We start from the raw sequence: 19726 nt of genomic DNA on the forward strand, positions 1-19726 counted from the left end.
AATTTAAATTTGAATGAATTTCTTTAAATTTAAAATCTGCTTACACAATTTAACAACTTTTATAATACCATTTCCAATCTTAATGTGTGTAATGTTAGGGATTAAGTCATGCTATTTATGAGATGATTGTAGAAAAAAGTAACAGTTTAGAAACAACATATAGATATAATTTATTTTGTTAAATATACAAAAAAATTTATCTTATAATATATTAGACTAAATTACTTTATATATGTAATACTTTATTTTTATATAACATCATTTTACTTATTTAAATGTTACATTACAAATATATACAATATAATGTCAAGATTTACAAATTATATATCAGTGCCTTTTTCTTTAAAGTTCATGTGACTTATCAATAAGTGATCCATTTACAAAAGTTTAATTCATTTGTAAGAGGGTATGTAATAAAATACCAAACTTGTATCCATTTATAAACCCAGAATAGCTCACATTACATGGTGTCTGTGTCTAGGCATGATATAGTTGTTTACAATTTAGTAAATGATTCTAAATTTTATTGAACAAATATATTATTAAATAATTATTCCCAGTTTAATATTCATGAGTCTTCCATCAGCTGTTTATAATATTCAATGTAAATTTCACACTGTTCACCTAAAACGTAAATTTTATGATTAATGTATTTACATACCTGTTATTTTGGAAATAAATAACATTATTTCGCAGCTATATCAGACTGTTGCCTCCAACTTTGTCTACCCAGATTTAAATACTTCGTACAATTTAATAAATCTATTTATATAATTTTAGTGTATGTCACTGAAATCCTAAACCGCTGAACCGATTTGAACGAGGTTTTTTGTATGTTTTGGTGTCTCCCTGGATGGTTAAGATTCACAAATCAGCCCGGCATCTGGCACTGCAGTCAATATCTAGGTTATTTATGTATATTATAAACAGCAGGTATATAAATTAACGTTGAATTCCTAAAGCTGGACAGACCTTTTGTGGTTCTTGTGGAGTCGATAATTATTTCCATTATTAGATTTTTTCCTATGTAAGTTGTGGGTACAGGACATCGATCGCTGGTATAACAGGAAGTTTAACATAACTATTGCATGAAAATTACTTGCTGTTGGTAGGCACAGAATCTCAACTCTTTACATAATTACATTTAGCAACTGTTTATAAATGCTTTGTTGAAAAATGTAAAAGGTGATATCATAGCAGTGTATGACCTAATGACCAAGATAATGTTATTATTGTGATAGGATTTTTTACACATCAGCAAAGAAAAAGTAAAAAAACACTTACAATGCATACAATATAGCAAAATATATTTAATAAGTTTTTTATGTACCTTTGAGGAAATGCGGTGAGCCCCTTTCCCTTTCATTTCTGGCTAGAAGAGCATGGTAAAGGGCTCGAAAGGCGGCTGGGCCGTGTACTTTAGCAGCGGATAGGACCTTTCGGGCCGGAAGTGCGCCCCAAACCCCACATTGACGAGCTGCCCCCGCCGCGCTTACTGGTTCGTTCCAGCTAAGCAGAACTTCTACGATCTCCTGACAAATAAATTCTTTATTATTTGGATGTTAAGAAATAATCCTGTTTAGCTAACTTACTTTTCCTGTTATGTTAGCTAAAGTCTTTTTGTTAATTTCCCATAGTACTTTTACATTCAGTACATATAAAGTAAATAATCCAAATGATTTTAATTTAGTACAAACAGGTCAACAGGGAAAATTGTTCTTTATCTAGTAAAGTAAAATATGTATTATAATTACATGACTTTAATTTGCTATAACAATTTGGATGCAATTTTATTTTATTTTTTTAATTAGAGCAATAATATATCTTCATATTCTGAGTGTTTAATACCTCATGAGCCTTCAATCGGCACATCATATCTAAAGCTAACTGAGCAGCGGCAGGGTCAAAATGCCCCAGACTGAGCAACTGGCAGGCTAATAGCTGTTCTTCCCCGAGACACCCCCGCCTAACCAGTGACCTTAACCGACCGCTGGCTCCCCGTGTCACCAGGGTCCTGACAGAGATCTCTGCCACCGGCTGCTGAACTGTCATATTGTGGAGGGAGAGTGACGAGAGGTAGGCTGTTACGACCTGAAATTATTTTTTTATTTATATTTATTTACACTTCGTTGCAAAGAAACACAAATAACACAATACATAAAATTACAAGGTATGCATCGGGCGTCCTTATCGCTAACAAGCGATCTCTTACAGGCAACCCTAGTAAGAAAAGCAAGAAGTGCATAACCAGAAGTTATATAAAAAAATATTTATATATAGAACCTGAATCTAGAGAAAAATAAAAAATAGACTATTACGAGTAATAACTAACTAAAAAGCTAATCTTATGGATACGGATTCATGAATAGCGATGTAATACAAAAAAAGGAAATACAAGAATTAAACAGGTCACGATTGATGAGGATAGGATAAGGTTAGAAAATATTTATATATAAGAGTTTTAAAAGATGATGGTTTTGGGACTGAAATGAATTGATAAGAGAAGTTGAAGTATATGAAAGCTGCCTGAGAATTTCGACACGTGGTCATATTTTCTAAGAAATTAATAATAGATTTTAAGTAATTTTTCTTAAGATTAGAAAGATTTCCATTTAACAACAGTAGTGTCAACCTATCCTACCTGAACAAGGTATTTGTCATCCGCATGAGCCTGCAACACATGGCTGCACATGTCAGTCTGCGAGATGAGCACGGGGAATGTGTCGCTGCCCTTTTCCACAACTTGACCGGCCCCGGCCGTATTCCGAGCCACTTCTACGTCTGCCCATTTTCTGAAACCAGATGGATTTTCTGACAGATCTAAAAGAAATGGGAAGTTTATTTTAGGGAATCGTTTTGAAGAACCGCGAATCGCAGTCGTATAGGCTGTTTGGTAGTAAAATATGTATTAATCCTTAAAAATATAACTTTTTATATATGAGTTATGTAACTGGTAAATAATAATTATTTTATCAAAAATTCACAATTAAAAAGATATTCGTTAGCCACGTGATAAGCCAAAAATAAATTTAAGACGATGACGCAGCATTTTTATAAATCATTTCCACCGAAATAATTCTTATAATCTCTTGAAATTTAATTTTGTCGGACAGTTTTCGATTGAAATATAGTTTTTATTTATAGCTGTAGAACGTCAACACGATTCGTTGAATGATGCGTTGAATTTATAAAATATGTCTCAATGCTTAAAATAATTAAAAATATCTATACTAAATAAGTTTTAATATGTTCTAGCGTTGCCAGACGTCCCGTATTTTAGGCTTAGTTTAAAATATCCCGGGATCGACTCTATTTTATTATTGAATCTTTAAAAATTATATTTATATAATGTGTAGATTAACTGCCGACGCAAACGATTTAGTATACTTAACGTTTTTAGTATACCTACCTAGCTCAAACTTTAATGTATTCCGATCGTAACTGCATTGATTTTCGTAATATGTATGTTAAAACCAATCAAATTGTTTGCTCCTTGGAAGAACATTCTAAAAAATGTCTCTATATAATTTTGTTTTTTAATTGTCTCAGGTAAAATAACAATTCCCATATTTTTTGCGTATTGGCCCCTTCATAGGGTGAAAATAAATATGGCAACCTTAATAGGTTCCATAAAATAAATAACCCGAAATTGATTTTTAAAATCTTTTCTTATTGTGTTGATTAGTGTGTTTAAATAGGTAATAACTTTAAGCTAACCTGTAGACAGAATTAATTTCATCAAAAACTCGGCTGAGTTCAACGAGATGAGTGTCAGCATTCGTGACGAGTTGATTCAGAATTCGGTATATGGTATCTTTGCCGCCTTGACGCCGCAGCAGCGCACCTACCACCTTTGGAATCTCATCTTTCGATAGCTAAAAATTTATTTATCAAAAGCCAAAATATTATTTTACTATATTATTAAATATTCGTTGGAAAACAGGCAATAAACAAAATATACCTTCAGTCGGAGAAGCTAGATTCGTACCAAAGCAATACTTACACTATGAGCGAGCCCCGAATGTATCAGACTGACATTCCACATGCAGCCAAGTCGCGCGTCGATTATATAGTCCGGTTGAAATACTACCCAATTGCCTGAGTCTAGCCTGTTGCTTAGGAATATTATTAATCAATACGCATACATATGCACATAGAAGGTCTGCCGTCTCAAATTTATATGTTTGTATCCAAAAAGGGGAATTGTAATTTTACTTTATAAGTCTATTGACGCCCGAACCAAATAACTAATCCACAATCTCAAATTGAAAACAATCTGAGATTGAGATGAAGAGACTGTGACAGTCAATTATCTCCCATCTGCATCCCTATAACCAAACCCTACGACGACAATTCATTTTTGATGTTGGATAGAATGCAATCTCTTCACTCTTTACACTCATATTTGATAATCCATATAAACCAAATAAAGTAAATAAAATAAATTGGATTTTGCATAATAAAAGGATACACATTGGACATTCTTGTCCATCAACTAAAGCGGGTTTCATTGACACTCCTGAGACTAAAGGCAGGTGAAGGGCTGTATTGTTCTCGCGTTTTGATTCCTCCATTATATCAAATATTTGGGATGTTTGGCTTGACTGAAAATGATTAAATCATGCTTTCTTTACACATGATAAAGTAAATATGTTACTTTATATGAAATAAATGCCAATAATTTTTAAAGAATAATGAAGAAAATAACAATTTATTGATGTCAACAGGCTTAAAACTATTGTTGTTTTTTTTTTTTTCAATTGCTCAGATAAGTTTCAATTTAAAGTGATGATTACAGAAGGCTGGAAGGTTAAACAATGTTCTTCAACATAGACCATATATACCTGATGATGTATAACCAGCAAATTATCAATGACGCTGACAGCAAATCTTCCTACCAATCCAGTTTTGAGAATGTGTTGTATGCCATTGCCACCTGTTATTGGCATAAGACAAACCTGAAAGATATTTAACAAATTTATGTATTATGTAAAATTAAAATGCTTCAAAAGCCATTGCTAGCCTTTGCAATTTTCTTGTCTAAAAAATTCTATCCAATGAGAGAAATCTTAAAATAAACTAAGTTTTAAACAACATTATTAACATGACAAACTAAATAAACTAAATATATAAAATAATTAAATTAATATATACATGAGAATACCTCAGTAGGTCCAGACAATGATGTACAGGGACTGCCATGTCTGAATATCGCACACCATGTTGCTTCACATAGTCTTAGTACAAAAACATCTCTCTCCACAACTGGTCGAGTTGTGTCCACTGAAATAAAAAAAAAATACTTAAAAGAAAAATGCCAATCTCATTATACAGTATGTTTTTTACTCACTTATGCAGTAATTAACAATAACACACTTTACTTATCATCAATTCATAAACAGTACTTACATTCCAATTTCTGAAGCTTAGTGATATTTGAGCTGCTGAGCGAGAATGGTTGCAATAATGCACCATTATTACCAGCCAACACGACAATGTTACTTTGAGCACACCAAGAAAACCAGGCTCCACTAAAAAACATGAATTTAAAATGAAATGGCACTTTTGAATGTTAAATAAAATATAAAGATAATTCTAGTTGCCCCTTCTAAAAGGTAATTTTGCGTGGAGAAGAATAGTTAAGAAACTCCACACTTACTCTTTACAAATAGGTTTTACAATATTTATATACATATTATATGGTTTGACTATTTTTAATTGTTTCATTTTATTTTGATAAACTAAAAAATATAATGAAATAATATGTATAATATATAAAATGTAAAGAATAATATACCTGAATGAAGTGCTCTTTAATGTCTTTAATTGTTTTTTTTCTGGAAACACTTGCAGCAATTCAATTCCATGATCAGTAATAAATGCTATTTCATTTACTTTAGGCCATACAAATCCCAAAATTTTTGCATTTTTCCATTTACATGTGTGGCTGTACTCTACATTTGTTGGAACAAGGTCCTTAAAGTTGGCAAATTCTACTGAGGGTGTTTGTGCATCAACATTTCTCTGTATTGCTAATACTTTGTGATCTGGCGAGAATTTTATAGAAATGATTGGCCCTTTATCTTCCATTCTGAATGAAGTACTCTTGGAGTCATCTAAACCATTCACAGTAACTCCAGTTACACCTCCCGATCTTACAGTGAAAACCTGTAAATATATTTACCAATTCATAGCATAGGGGTTTATTGGAGAATAGGTGAGTCTTTAAGTACTTGCCTGCCCATTCGTGTCATCAAAAAATACATTCGTTACTGGACTGTTTGGGTCAAATCTTTTAGGTTGATCCGAAAGCGATAAGTAATATTGATCACTATCATGAAGACAAAACTCCGCCATGGTTTAATACCTTGAACTGTATTAAGATTTTTAAGTTTTTAACATACGATCATATCAAGCTAAAGCGAAAACAAATAAACAAAAAAATTGTCAATTGTCAATTTCAATTTACATCTGTCTATAATATGTATTACATATATTTTATAGAATCTCGATAGTGGTTACTATAGCAACAACTTTGTCAATATTGGCATTTGGCGGCAGTAGTATTAAAATTCCATATAACAACAGATATTTCAAAATTTCTAAACTATTTTATAAAAAATGAGTGATAAAATTGAATTACATTCATATTGCATACGCGGAAATATAAATGATTCTGAAGAATATCATGAAATTAACGAGAGTGCAGTTTATTCCGAAAATCTTATGCAAACAGTTCCACAAAGTCCTATAACACAAACAATGTTTTTTACAAAGGAAATAAAGAAAAATAAAAGGAAGAGAGTGAATAAAGACAGAACAGAACGTTCGACCAACATACTGAAAATTGTAAATAAAAAAATAGGTAGCGAATCCTCGCCAATAGTTAAAAACGTTATTAATGTGATAAAACCAAACAGTGCACCAAGTTATTTACAAAGTCAATTTAGACTAGATAAAATAGTACACTATAAACCACGCATATTTGACGTAGAACATGGGTAAGTATAAATGTAAATATATTTTATAAAATTATTTAATTTAAGGAAGAGCGGAGCAAGAGTGGGGGTAGTCAACGACTTAGAAATTCATTTAAAAGTAGGTGACGTATGTTTTGGGGATTGTAATATAAAAATGATTTGTTACGCTTGCTTAAGCCTAGGGGTATTCAAACATTATGGCCAACAAGCGCCTGTTGCGTTGTTTGGGTAATTATGGATATAATCAGCCGAAGGAAAAGGTTGGTTATAAGTTACAGAATATTACATACATATATTATAACAAACTTTTATGTATATATATATGTCATCTATTGCAATCTTTTTAGTTACTGTAAAAATAGAAGATAAGAATAATTAAATATTTAATATAAATTATTTCTACGTTTCAGCGATCGCTCGAGAAGCCTTAAACTGCATCCAAATTTTCCGAATTGCGAAAAAGCTTCAGAGACGAGGGACACATTTATACATATCAATTATGTTGAACCCCGCTTTTTTAAAGATTTTGTTTCTGAGAGGTCAATTACTAATTTAAATGTAACGCAAAAGTTTTTGGATATTTCAATCAATGGACTTAATTTTACATATCACCATAGTTATTCATTAGAGAAAATACTATCAATAAAATTAGAAGAGTACTATACAAAATATCTTGAGATTGAAAAACATATAATACATATATTAAGAGGAATAGATGTAAATAGGCAGACAAGAGAAAATCTTAAAGCGAAGTTTACTGCAATTAGTAATAAGAACAATGATAGTATACGGTTTGATGCAACTATTCTAAAATATACAGCAGCTTTTCTAGATTTCAAAGAAAAATATAATAATAAATTGAATGAAAAGAGAGAGCTGCTTTGTAATATTTTATCATTGTGGTCAGATATAAAAAGTGTAAGGCATAAGTTGGGCGTCATTAGCACTCCTTATGTATTAGAAGTAGAAAAACTTTACAAAAGCGAAGACACTCTCGCTGAACACTGGAAGGAAGTGTTTCAGAAGGAATATGCAGATTTTCTTATTGAATTAGAATATGATTACGTAAACAAATATTTAGAGTACAAAAAATTGAAAAGGGATGAGCATTATGATAAAAATAAAGTTGTTAAACCAAAACTACACATTGATCCAGAGCGAATAAAACATGATGTCGAAAAACGTGTCGGTTTCTTAGTAAGCCCCGAAGATGTATCTGTTAGACGTAAATTTGACGAAACAATAAAGGCTAAGCCAAAAACAGAAATTCAGAGCGAGGAAAACTATATTTACTTGAAAGTATTCATCGATGATGTGTTTGTATGTGAATGTGAACATTTGGAAGTGAAAGATATTGCCACAATTAATTATAAAGATTCTTTTACATTGGAAATATTAGAAAATAATAAAACACTCACATTTATCTTGTGTGAAGGAAGTAAAGATATTTCAGCTCTTACAATGGAGTTGGACGAAATTCGCAGAAAATATTTGAATGCAGTACTTATCAATAAACGTTTTGTGTGTTACAATAGAATTAAGCCCACGTCTTTATTCATTGGCAATGGATATACAATAAAAGACATTGCAGCCATTAGTGATGTGATGCTCAAAAGCAACAATTTATTTCAAGGGAAATTATTAACATCATGTGAAATGAAACTGAGTGTTTCCTGGAATGAAACCTTCATTGCAAATGAAAATTCAAATAGCTCATTAAAATATTGTTTAAATGTTAAAAAACAAATTCAAAGATTTCTTCATGGTTTAGATAAACCAAATTTAAGCGCCTTACTGGATATTTTAAATTATCTTTATGAACTTGAAATCGATGACAAAATTATTATTAAGAGTTTAAGAGATATGTGTAAAAATAAAACCAAAGAAAACCAGATTGATTTTATTAATAAAGAAAATTGCACTCGTTTTAAGTTACTAAAATTGAGAAATAATGGATGTTTAGTCAATATTATTAATAAAATTATTCCGTTATTTGATTCTCAAATAACCACAGAACAATTAAGCACAATGCACAGTGAAGATAAAGAATTCAACGTTGAATATTTTAAAAGTCAACGTGCTAATATGGATTCAATAGATTTGGAGAGATATGTGGGCATGAAGTTCATAGAAAAATTAAATAAACAAATCTTAACAAATTTGAACGATAGGCTTCTAAGGAAGACTCATAAAGACGTTGTCAATGATTTTCAAGATCTTAGTTTAAGGTGATAAGAATTTTAGAGTGTATTTAAAGTATTTCCTTCAAACATGTATTCAAACATATGATATGGCATTTTTAGGAGTATATTTTCGATTAAATCTAATACGTCCTTGGCAACATCATCTGTAACTAAGCAATCAATTGAATCTGAATTAGCTAAGGAGCAAGAAATATACATAACAGTATTTCGGGCTTTTAATTTATTCGACCGCTGCGACACGGAACAACAAGAAAACGACGAGAGCATTGCTGGTATACACTATATCATTACTTTGAATTTGTCATTTAAATTATGTACTTATTTAAAAACTCTTCTGAAATACTAAATATGAATTCCATTTTTTTAGTTAATACTTAATATATTCAGTTATAATTGCAGGTTACAAAGTACGCCCCTTAAGACCGTTTGTAAGATTAAATTACAACAATGAATCAGTGCAAACATGCATAGCAATAGGAAATAATCCCACTTGGAATTACACTGCAAAAATTAAAACTAAGTATGACGCGTTAGATAAGCTATCTTGCTCGTTCATATTGTTATTGTGAATTTTGTGTTCCAATTTTTCCAGGTTGGAACCACTTTCCTCGTTATACATAAACGTATATGATGAACATACAGTGAATGTTAGCCAAGAGCTAGATCGATCGTTTCGTTTTAGGTGTTACAATAAATGGCTGGGCAGCCTTGCCATCCCGATAAGCACAGTTTTAAATTTAGGTTCGGTAAGTTGAAAATACAATTGAAGGCTGTCCTATAAAAAATGGGTATAAAATAATCGACCATTTTTCAGCTCCGTGGAACATTCAAAATTACAACACCACCATTTATTTTTGGCTACGAAAGCGCTCCAAAGGCATCCACATCAGTAATACCAGAAATAGTCCAACTAATGAAGGAAGACACGGCCTTTCTCACTCTTCGGATTACAACAAGTCTTTACAAATTGGGCGGGTTTCGATTTTATAACCAGCCTTGTGATACTGATGGCCACATTTTGCGGCATTTAAATAATTTCGTAACAGAATATCTCAATGAATTTCCAGCAAGAAACCTGTCTCTCACCTTTATAGACAGTACTGGGAGACATAAATGTGTAACCGAGTTCCTTCAGCCTCTGCCCCTGCCAGAGATTAGCTTAAGCGATACAAAACCAATGGGACCTTCTTCAAGGAGTTCTTTGCCGAAGACTAATATAAATGCTTTCGACCTAACCGATATATTGCATATGGTGAATTTAGCTATTCGCTACGTTTCGTTAATACCTACCTATGAAGTTATTCAAAATCATGTTGTTACTCTACGTGGGATCGTAAGTTAACAATCTGTACCGAAGGACCAATTTAAAAAAACTTACTATGATGCTACTTTTTTTTCAGGAACTATTGAAGGTTCTTTATGGATCGCCGCTGGACCATACCTTAATTTTAGCGAGCTACTTAATTGCGTTAGGTATCAAATGCTATGTGGCCATAGGTTACGGGCTGCCTAGAGGTATCAGTAGTTATGTTTTGGTTAAAAGTAATGGTCGTAGGATTGTAATGGCCTCTGATAGAGAAAAAACAGGGTTTTTTAATAAAGAAGAATATGATGTATGCGTTTTCGACGCAGTTAATGGGGAAAAACACGATATAAGAGATGTCGGTTGTCCTCTGAAGACCGTCAATTTTGTATTTGATCATGAAAATGTAAGGTTTTAAATAATATACAATAAATATCATAAGTTTTGAAGGGTTTTCATCGAATGTTTTTTTTAGATTTGGGTTAATATACAAACGTATCAAGATTGTGAGAATTTATCGTTTGATTTTACGAAAACTTCTCACTGGCAAACGGTATGTTCCTAGTTTTCAAAATTAACCGAACTTTTAACATTTAAGGAGTTTTATATGAACCTTTATTTTAGGTTTTTGATAAAACTATATTTGTTTTACAACAAACGCCTCTCACTACTTACGTGTACAACCCACCGTTTGATGTAACAAACTTGAGAAATAATTTGGAAACTAAAATTAAAGAAAAAATACAGAAATGGAGATGGAATGTCAAAACTGTTTGGAACAGGTATTTTATAATAGGAAAAGGATTTTAGTTATATCAACTTATAGAATTACTTTAGAAATATTAACCCTTTTTTTAGGTATTTAAGCAACATCTTGCGAGAATCTTTAACAGAATGGGAATTTTGGAGTTTTAATACGAATGCCGTAAAACCTACACCCAGTGACACAATGAGGCAATTAATGGCTTCGTATAAGGTAATAAACTGCTAAGAAGACCATATTTTTGATAAGTGTCGTGATGTCAACTGCGTTGGATGTCGCAAACCTGGTGCCAAGTACCCAGTCCACCAATATCATAGACAATAGAGTAAGCGACTTACAAAAAAACATATCAGAGCGTAGACTTGATCATTATTATGGATGTACTCGTATTTCTTAGTCTCTATATTTTTTAGTAAACGTACGATGTATAGATACATCGTTATAATTTTTAGTCGATATTTGTTTGGTACGTTTTTAAGTCTCGCTAAGGCAATCTTAATAAAGGTGTTTACTTATTGAATAATTACCTCGTTCACAGATATTTGGATTCCCGATTAACATACCCTACGTCAACACAAAATCTGTGATATCAAGGGTAAAATCTACAATGTTGCACGTGAACGACGACCCTAACGTCGAATTCGGGTTGGCCGTAGAAGTGTACGCCTATCCTAATAATGTTTTAAGTGTGTGGATATTTCTTGCCAGCATGTCTAGAATATAAATTTTGTTCCGTGTTCATTGGTTTTATTCATATTATGTAGATTTTGTATTGACAAAAAACCGTAAACAAAGGTTAAGGTATAATAAGGTTAAGGTTAGCATGTTGACAAAGGGAGGAACAAAAACGCTTGGAGCAATATAAAATTTATTATTAAACTCATCGGGAATCTTAAATGACTTCATTTAAATAATATAGAGATTGTATGTCTTTTGTTTAATGCTAACAAAATAAAATTAATATTTCATTGCCGTATAAAAAATACGTAAGTAGAAAAAAGGTGTTATAACACGTGTCCACAGAGACCAATTCGCTTTGAAACTGACCACAGACGTCTACATCCATCCTCACAGGTAGACAACATACAGTACCGCCTTACTCTACGCCCTTATTAAAATATTACACACTTGAAAAAGAATGTGTATTTAATTATTAATTCGTTGAAACTCGGTAAAGTAAAACATTTTCTGCAACGGCATTCGAATAATAATTCAAAACACATTCATGAATATTTTATTAAAACACCAGAATATTATGTTATTTACAAAAATAATTTTTCTATATCCAGATAGGTACAAATAGCAACTAATTATCTAGCGCTTATATTTAAATCAAAAATATCCTTAAATTCCACCAGACATGTCCAATTTCTCATTAATATTCAAATGTTTAAGACGAATTGGTTTTCGAAATTAAACCGTAACAGGCGAATGCCATGATTAAAGTTTCAAATTGATAGTTTTATATAAAATAAATACGACTTCGAGTATAATAAAATGCTAGATTTATTTAACTAGTATTTTTACACTAATCCTCAGTTCGACGCAAGAAATTATCTTTTGATTCTGCTTTAGAAAATTTTAAAATTTTTAGGTTTATGTTATTGAAAATGTTTAAGCGATATGATTAGACTGTATTCCACTGTTGATGATATCTTCTGTGTGGCTTGAGACGGAGGACTTTTTCACATTGAAATGACATAACGTCTGTCACGTGCAGTCTTTATACATGTCAATGCCAAAAGCAACTGTCAGAAACACTGAAAAGATCTGACGATCTCGCAGAATAGTGTAACGTTACTTAGATTCAGAAAGAAGAAATCAGTTTGAACATTTTTCACTTATTTCTCATAGAAGGTCAAACATGAGGGTTTTCACAAAATGTACAATCATCTCACACAATTCAGAGGTCATAACCATAATACCCATAGGAACAGCTTCATACTAATTAGTGTCATCAATATGAAAATATTTGAAAGTGATCCTTATGTTTATATACACAAGGATATAGTTTAACAAAAATGTTCCAAATTGACACATTATTCAAGCGTTGAGAACTATTATTTGTTAAGAACATTTCATATTATGTCGCAATTTCTATGCACACTGCAGGGACTCGCCCAATGGAACATGAATAATCTCAATAATAACTAATGTTGGACAAGTCTAATAACGGGTTAAAATAAGACGGCACTGCATTTGAGAGGCAGTGCTGAGTTTGAAACTAGGGGGCAATTGTTAGAGCAAATATTTCATTTGGTTTTCACATGATCTTAGGGTGTACCGTGACAAATTGTTAAAATATTAAACACAGTAGTCAAAAAGCTGATTAACAGTATGGTTTCTCCGGATCAAAATTACAGTAAACACACAATAAAATGTTTTAACTTTGATAAAATGGTACATTTACAAAATATGACTTGGTACAGCCCCAGTAAAGTTTTAGCCCTAGTATGCATTGATATCGATTGAATCAATTCATTAAAATACTTTAATAATTATAAAAAAGAAATCAGACTTTAAACTTAAAGAAATTATTTTTCTCTTTAACAAAGCAAAATCATTTTGACAGACAAGACTTAACCAAATAAAGAGCTTACATTATTTCCCTTCCACATGACAATGAAGATTTCAATAGTAAAAGGCAAGAATGATTTAAGGTTTCTCATTAACTCAATAGTTTATTCGATATCAAGTCACACAGAGCTTTATGAATTAAGATTTTAAATTGACTTCTTACTTAGGCTCACAAAACACTTAAGCCTCCTGTATTCACTCAAATGCTGACATAAGCTATTTCAATAAAATATAGCTACGGAAAAGCTAGAGTAACTTAGATTGTAATTGTTATACAAAATCTCAGAATGCATATCTATTTATTCATAAAATCTCACAGATTCTAATTAGAAGTTAGTGTTTTTTTCAACTTATCCAAATTTGTTCTATAAGGTCGACTTAGTTGTTCCCTCTTTCCAAACAGGCTGACTAAAAAATATTTATGAATCAAATTCAAAGACTTGTTCATGTTATCAGATTTTATGATTAATTTAAAGTTTCCTTTGGAGATATTTGATAATTAATATAGATAGGTTTAAATGCTTTGCTTTGCAGGCAACTTCATAATAAAGATGGAAATCATACCATGTTAGTACAATTGTTATTATTATTTTTATTATTATTATTTTTAAATTAAAATATTATTATAAGTGTTTTTTTTATACAAAATGGTAACTCAAAATGTGATTCTATTTCTCCAATTTCTGATAAGGTTTCCTGAAACAGAAACAACCAAATTGAAAGTTCTGTTGCCATTCATAGTATTGCCACAATTTAGATACTGAATATTTCATCTGACACTAAAAATGTATTGGTTTTGGTGATGGATATTTGAAAAATACATCTTCAGAATGGTTTGAATAAATATGCATCTAGAGATTTCACACTTCCCCCTAGTCCCGATAAAGCGTTTAGCTGTCGTCCGGCTTGGTCTGTTTGGATCGCTTGAGCTGTTGTAAATAATGCCGTTGAATTGGCTTGTGTAGCGCCAGTTGGGCGAGGGCGTCGTCGATCGAGAACCATTGTCGTTTGCGCCCCATCAGACGGGAGTCCTCCCACTCCGCCAACTCCTGTGTTACGGTCATCACGTATACTTCAGTCCTGTGCTTGTGTTCGCGGTTCTGAAATATTTTAATAATCTCATAAATCCACAACGAAAAGAGGATATCGTAGTATATATAATTAAATCGCCTATATACACCAAGATAATGTATGCATGTAAATGTAATAAAAGTTTAATAATATAATAGTAATACGACTTAGTATACAAAAGAAAACATTGTCCTTATTTAGATTAGTATTTAATTATTTTTTTATAAACGCGATTAGGATAATAATTTGAATGTTGCGCAATAGAATAACTTTTATCTAATACTGATTTAGATTTACGACGATTCAAGCCTAGTAACCAAGTATTATTATTTACGATCATTATGAATGTTTACAGGCCGTTTACGATGTGTTTGAATTACATAAAAGAGTACCGAAATCCGCTTTTATTGGTATTTCCATACCATATTATTATTCTTTACAGGGAAAAAAGGTCAAAACCTCTATCGACTCACTCTTGTTTATAGACCTTACTGCTTCTACATTTATAAGTTACAGATATACGGTTCATATTGCAACATTGTAAAAATATGTCTTAAATAATAAATCAATAACGGTCACGAAATGTATCTATCTCAGGATATTATTAACTCCACCAGTAATTACTTAATTACATACGACACGATTCTTACAAAAATTAAACGTAGCACAGAATTTAATGAGATAATGTAATTAACATTTAATTATCTACAAAAGGTGTAATCAAAATCAAATGATTGTACCAATAAAAACTAATTAGACATATCATTAACTGATCGGTTTTAACGTGAGACAACAAGATACGTTAATAAATCTTTTTTCAGGGTTCTCTTTTCTCTTATTTACATATATAAACCAAACAAAAGATGATGAAAAAAAAGGATGGAAGGAGTTTGGTCGAACAAAAAATACGATAGTACTCACGAATATGCATTATATTTCATATTCACCGGATTGATAAAATATTGTAAGAAGTTGTGTTTGTTAATTTTACATCGACTTACTTAGTTTTTTAAACCAATGACAATAGCGACTAGGTTATAGGAAACTGTTCCGTCTTACACAGATTATGAAAAAATGCATGGTCCAAGATTTCTCCTCTTCCAGAGCAATGTTAGAACTGAGCTGAGCATTATTGTTTACAGTGTATGCAATTAAACAATAACTCAACTTAAACTTAAGGATAACATGTGTGATGTCTTAGGCCCTTAAACGTGTCTTACCCATGAATTTATAATACTAGAAGCTTTTCAATCTACTCAAATTAGATGCTTAAAAATTAATTATTTGCTTTTCCTCTGAATTGATAAAGGCGGATAATGCTCGCTAGCTCAAAATAACTCCACGAAACATTCAATATAATTCGCCGATAGTGACGCGTACGAATTGGCGTCAACAATGATTTATCGTTTCGCGCTAAAATAACTGAAAGGGAATATTAACATTGTTGTTAACTGATTCTTAGGAGTATGGAAACAATAATATGGTATAATTGAATGCTTCTTTAATATGGGTGAACATCAGCCATTCTAGTAAACTTAAAAGTGAGCGTCTTAATATTAGCCTTTTTAATTTTATAACGAAAAACCCTCCTGCCCAATGCATTGTAGCATTCTCATCAAGATTCTACCCTAGATCAGACAATAGGAACAGAGAAGAGCCCATTTTATGTCTGTTGTGCAAACTTATAGCAATGTCTGCTAATTATACAATATGGAACTAATAAAACTTTACAAAAATATATTTGTAAATTGCAATAGCATATAACCAGTACCCACTCTTGGAGGAAATTACTCAATACACAATACAATATTAATTTAAAAAACACAAGCCTAAAACATCATGAGTCATTAAAATAATATTAATAGTAGAGTGAGAGCATTGACCTCAAATTTCCAATGTATTAAAAAGAAGTTAAGGTTTTTGATATTAGATTGCAATTCAAACTGGAAAAAGTATAACTAAAATGAATTCGGGACTTGGCAATGATAATAGGAAAGATGTGACAGTGCTTGACCACTAAGTCACAATGGGCAGGGTAACATTAATATTTTTCTATAGCAGCCTCTGAAACATTTTAATATCTGCATAAGCAATTTTATAGCCTTCTTTTTTTTAGTTCTTCTTGCCCACTGTACGCCCTTGACTTGCAATCTGGTAGTAAATTTACAAATAATTTAATTTTTTGATGTTCATAAGTGTACTTGTTTACTTATATGTATGAATAATTGAATAAATATAATTTTGATTGATTGATTGATATAAAGCTTCAAATAATATGGTTAATGATAATGGATGGAACTTCTATTTCTTGCCCTAATTATTAGGAATTAGTAATACATCCATACAGACCATCATAGATGTTCCACCAAAATTCCAAAGATTTTTTGAACATCTCTTATGTGCAAATAATCTTTGGAATTTAGGTAATAAACATATACCTTGTTTGAGATACACTATATTACAGAAACTATATTTTTAGTTAATTATTTTATGTACATATTGTATGATGCTTCTACAAATTTATTACACTTTCAGCATAATTTGACATTTTTTATAATAGTACTTTACAATTACTATCAGACAAACGTTCATTAAAGAATTTTTAAAATTTTAGAAAAAAAGGGTCATTACAATGGCATAGCAAAAGAATATCCTGCAAACATAAAATTATAACTGAGCATAAAAGAGGTTTGAAAGTTTATCAAAGCACATATTTTTGATTAAATAAAATTTTTCTAAATTAAACACTTAATAATTAAGTATACATATTATCTAAGTCTATTAATACAAGAGGAGGGATTTATGACACAAATTATCTGTAGATTGTATGAGTCACTTTAAGCACCTTTAGGTTAACATTTTTGTAAATGATGTGATCAACAAAAACTGCTATCAACTGGCCATTAGCTGTAACCATATGGAACTAAACAACTTTCTGTGATTTTTACCAAATTGAAATATTTTTAAACCATGTTTAGATTGTAAAAACATAAGTACTTTGAAATAATGTCACTAAAGAGGTTATCACTAAGACATGGCAATGACATTTCATTATTTTTACTAATACAAAATGATGCACAACATAATTGTAAAGTGCACACACAAATGTACTTTACATTTGTACTTACAGCATTATGAATTGACTAAGTATTTGATAAAAGAGTTAAACAATCATAAGTAACTTTATTATAGTTTTGTAAATCAACATTTTTAACTCACTTCGAAAACACCAAGACAACGACCAAGCTTTCCAATAACGCCAGCTTCCTCGAGAACCTCCCGCATCGCCGTCACAGAGGGTTCTTCCTCCGGTTCAACCCCGCCGCCGGGCACAATCCAGTTGTCAGGCCGGCGCGACGATGTCACTAACAACACCTACGCACAATACACCTCACACCTTAATACAACGACATTCCACAATTTCATGTTAAAAATAGATAAAAACTACATTAACCTCCGTTTCGGCGTCAGACCGTACGCATATGCAAGCAGCGCGCCGTCTGAATCCCTCGTCGTCGTAGATCCGTATTGAATTAGGCTTTTCTTTCACCATTTCGGGTATACACGAAAACACGAACAAAATAAACGATCACTAACGAAAATCGGACATCAAATAGAAGGAAATTATAAACCGAACGAAATTTTTAATGATCAACAAACGCCATAACCGAGGTCTAAGATATACGTATCCATTTTAGACTAATTTAAGAGTTACACAATGTACATATAAAACAAAACTATAACAATAACACTACAATTAGAGCAATATTTCAGCTATAACTAGCTTTTGATCGCGTATTTCAAGCCCATGTTGTATGGTGCCTGACGTTTTTTCTCTTAGAAAATCGAAATAAGTGCCTAGTGCCTTGGTTTTGGTTTTGGAAAGCGAAAATTACGAGACTGTCAGCTGACAGCCGGAAACTGTAGTACGTAGACAGCAGCTGTCAGTCATAGATAACAAAACATAAGCCCTAATAGTTTGACTTGAGACAATACTTAAGTGCTTATTACACTATGCGATATTCAGACTGTCTTAGTAAGACTGTCTTAAAATCTAATTAGCAAGCTCGCTATTACACTGGACTGAATACCGCATGCTAACTCATTTTTACTCATTTGCAAAGCGTACGTAGTCGGTGACGGATGTCGGCATGTGACTTAAGAAACTACCTTAGAGTAGGAGTTGCCGAGTTTGAATGACTATTAAAATGTTATATTAGTAATTTAATAGATACTCCATACATTCAATATAGCAATAAAAATGGCATGTCTCGGTACAAATCAAGAACAGAACCAGGCTGGCACACTTTAGTATGTTGTCATTAGAGAATCGCAGAAAATTTATTTAAATTTATTGACACATCGTTTGCAGCTAAGCTATTCTATAATAAGATTGATTGTCCGAACCTTCTTTCTAAATTTAAGATTCATGTTTGTTTTTACCAATGTATCAGTGTGTCGAGCGTTGGCTAACTTTATCTATAAAAAATAAAAAACATTCCAAAGTACTTTTTTTTCTTGCGAACACGCCATGGTGCACGCGGCCACAGAAAACAAACATGTACAAACGTGTTTGCTCTGCGACTGCCGCGCGCTGACAGAATGGTTTAGCGTGCTAAGTCTTATTACACTACACGATATACAGCAAGTAAGCCAGTAAGCACCGCCGAACCCATTCGGTCGGTCTAATTAGACAGGCTAACTGGCTAACTCTTATTACATTAGGCTGAATCTTAGTAAGACTGTCTGAATATCGCGTGGTGTAATAAGCACTTTATTATGTAGAACTTTTCGCCGGTCCCGGTGTTGCCAGATCAGAGGATTTCGC

General features: G+C 31.9%; 4 protein-coding genes across 4 annotated transcripts; 2 read left to right on the forward strand and 2 right to left on the reverse strand.

Annotated features, from left to right (window-relative positions):
• Nucleotides 1-257: 257 nt before the first annotated feature.
• Nucleotides 258-6440, reverse strand: LOC111003442 (regulator of MON1-CCZ1 complex). Its single transcript, XM_022273954.2, has 12 exons — nucleotides 6238-6440; nucleotides 5798-6168; nucleotides 5410-5531; nucleotides 5165-5283; nucleotides 4845-4958; nucleotides 4472-4604; nucleotides 4004-4104; nucleotides 3718-3875; nucleotides 2642-2792; nucleotides 1849-2091; nucleotides 1331-1532; nucleotides 258-624 (listed from the first exon to the last, which is right to left on the reverse strand). The coding sequence occupies exons 1-12, from the start codon at nucleotides 6355-6357 to the stop codon at nucleotides 569-571; spliced, it is 1890 nt and encodes a 629-aa protein (XP_022129646.2). The 5' UTR covers nucleotides 6358-6440; the 3' UTR covers nucleotides 258-568.
• Nucleotides 6441-6513: 73 nt separating this feature from the next.
• LOC111003462 (protein CC2D2B) lies at nucleotides 6514-10526 on the forward strand. The gene is made up of 6 exons (XM_022273974.2): nucleotides 6514-7001; nucleotides 7391-9208; nucleotides 9284-9456; nucleotides 9584-9704; nucleotides 9777-9930; nucleotides 9999-10526. Exons 1-6 carry the CDS (start codon nucleotides 6622-6624, stop codon nucleotides 10524-10526), a joined length of 3174 nt encoding a protein of 1057 aa, XP_022129666.2. The 5' UTR covers nucleotides 6514-6621.
• LOC123689625 (coiled-coil and C2 domain-containing protein 2A-like) lies at nucleotides 10523-11985 on the forward strand. Its single transcript, XM_045630656.1, has 5 exons — nucleotides 10523-10893; nucleotides 10963-11040; nucleotides 11112-11269; nucleotides 11346-11463; nucleotides 11789-11985. Exons 1-5 carry the CDS (start codon nucleotides 10564-10566, stop codon nucleotides 11972-11974), a joined length of 870 nt encoding a protein of 289 aa, XP_045486612.1. The 5' UTR covers nucleotides 10523-10563; the 3' UTR covers nucleotides 11975-11985.
• A 185-nt stretch (nucleotides 11986-12170) lies between these two features.
• On the reverse strand, nucleotides 12171-18806 carry LOC111003440 (diphosphoinositol polyphosphate phosphohydrolase 2). Its single transcript, XM_022273952.2, has 3 exons — nucleotides 18353-18806; nucleotides 18118-18273; nucleotides 12171-14927 (listed from the first exon to the last, which is right to left on the reverse strand). Exons 1-3 carry the CDS (start codon nucleotides 18449-18451, stop codon nucleotides 14718-14720), a joined length of 465 nt encoding a protein of 154 aa, XP_022129644.1. The 5' UTR covers nucleotides 18452-18806; the 3' UTR covers nucleotides 12171-14717.
• Between the last annotated feature and the right edge of the window lie 920 nt (nucleotides 18807-19726).

This window comes from Pieris rapae, chromosome 13, assembly GCF_905147795.1.
Source record: "Pieris rapae chromosome 13, ilPieRapa1.1, whole genome shotgun sequence".
NCBI classification, from domain to species: Eukaryota; Metazoa; Arthropoda; class Insecta; order Lepidoptera; family Pieridae; genus Pieris; species Pieris rapae.

What these genes read in the sequence shown, in the direction of transcription:
- LOC123689625 (XM_045630656.1), top strand. Translation starts at nt 10,564, where the DNA reads ATGATGCTACTTTTTTTTCAGGAACTATTGAAGGTTCTTTATGGATCG. An exon ending in TTGTATTTGATCATGAAAAT is followed by an intron (nt 10,894 to 10,962) that starts GTAAGGTTTTAA and finishes TGTTTTTTTTAG; the next exon opens with ATTTGGGTTAATATACAAAC. An exon ending in AAACTTCTCACTGGCAAACG is followed by an intron (nt 11,041 to 11,111) that starts GTATGTTCCTAG and finishes CCTTTATTTTAG; the next exon opens with GTTTTTGATAAAACTATATT.
- LOC111003440 (XM_022273952.2), bottom strand. Translation starts at nt 18,451, where the DNA reads ATGGTGAAAGAAAAGCCTAATTCAATACGGATCTACGACGACGAGGGA. An exon ending in GGTCTGACGCCGAAACGGAG is followed by an intron (nt 18,274 to 18,352) that starts GTTAATGTAGTT and finishes TATTGTGCGTAG; the next exon opens with GTGTTGTTAGTGACATCGTC. An exon ending in GTTGTCTTGGTGTTTTCGAA is followed by an intron (nt 14,928 to 18,117) that starts GTGAGTTAAAAA and finishes AAAATATTTCAG; the next exon opens with AACCGCGAACACAAGCACAG.
- LOC111003462 (XM_022273974.2), top strand. Translation starts at nt 6,622, where the DNA reads ATGAGTGATAAAATTGAATTACATTCATATTGCATACGCGGAAATATA. An exon ending in TTTCAAGATCTTAGTTTAAG is followed by an intron (nt 9,209 to 9,283) that starts GTGATAAGAATT and finishes TGGCATTTTTAG; the next exon opens with GAGTATATTTTCGATTAAAT. An exon ending in ACTGCAAAAATTAAAACTAA is followed by an intron (nt 9,705 to 9,776) that starts GTATGACGCGTT and finishes CAATTTTTCCAG; the next exon opens with GTTGGAACCACTTTCCTCGT.
- LOC111003442 (XM_022273954.2), bottom strand. Translation starts at nt 6,357, where the DNA reads ATGGCGGAGTTTTGTCTTCATGATAGTGATCAATATTACTTATCGCTT. An exon ending in TTAAAGAGCACTTCATTCAG is followed by an intron (nt 5,532 to 5,797) that starts GTATATTATTCT and finishes CATGTTTTTTAG; the next exon opens with TGGAGCCTGGTTTTCTTGGT. An exon ending in GCCGATTGAAGGCTCATGAG is followed by an intron (nt 1,533 to 1,848) that starts GTATTAAACACT and finishes TTTATTTGTCAG; the next exon opens with GAGATCGTAGAAGTTCTGCT.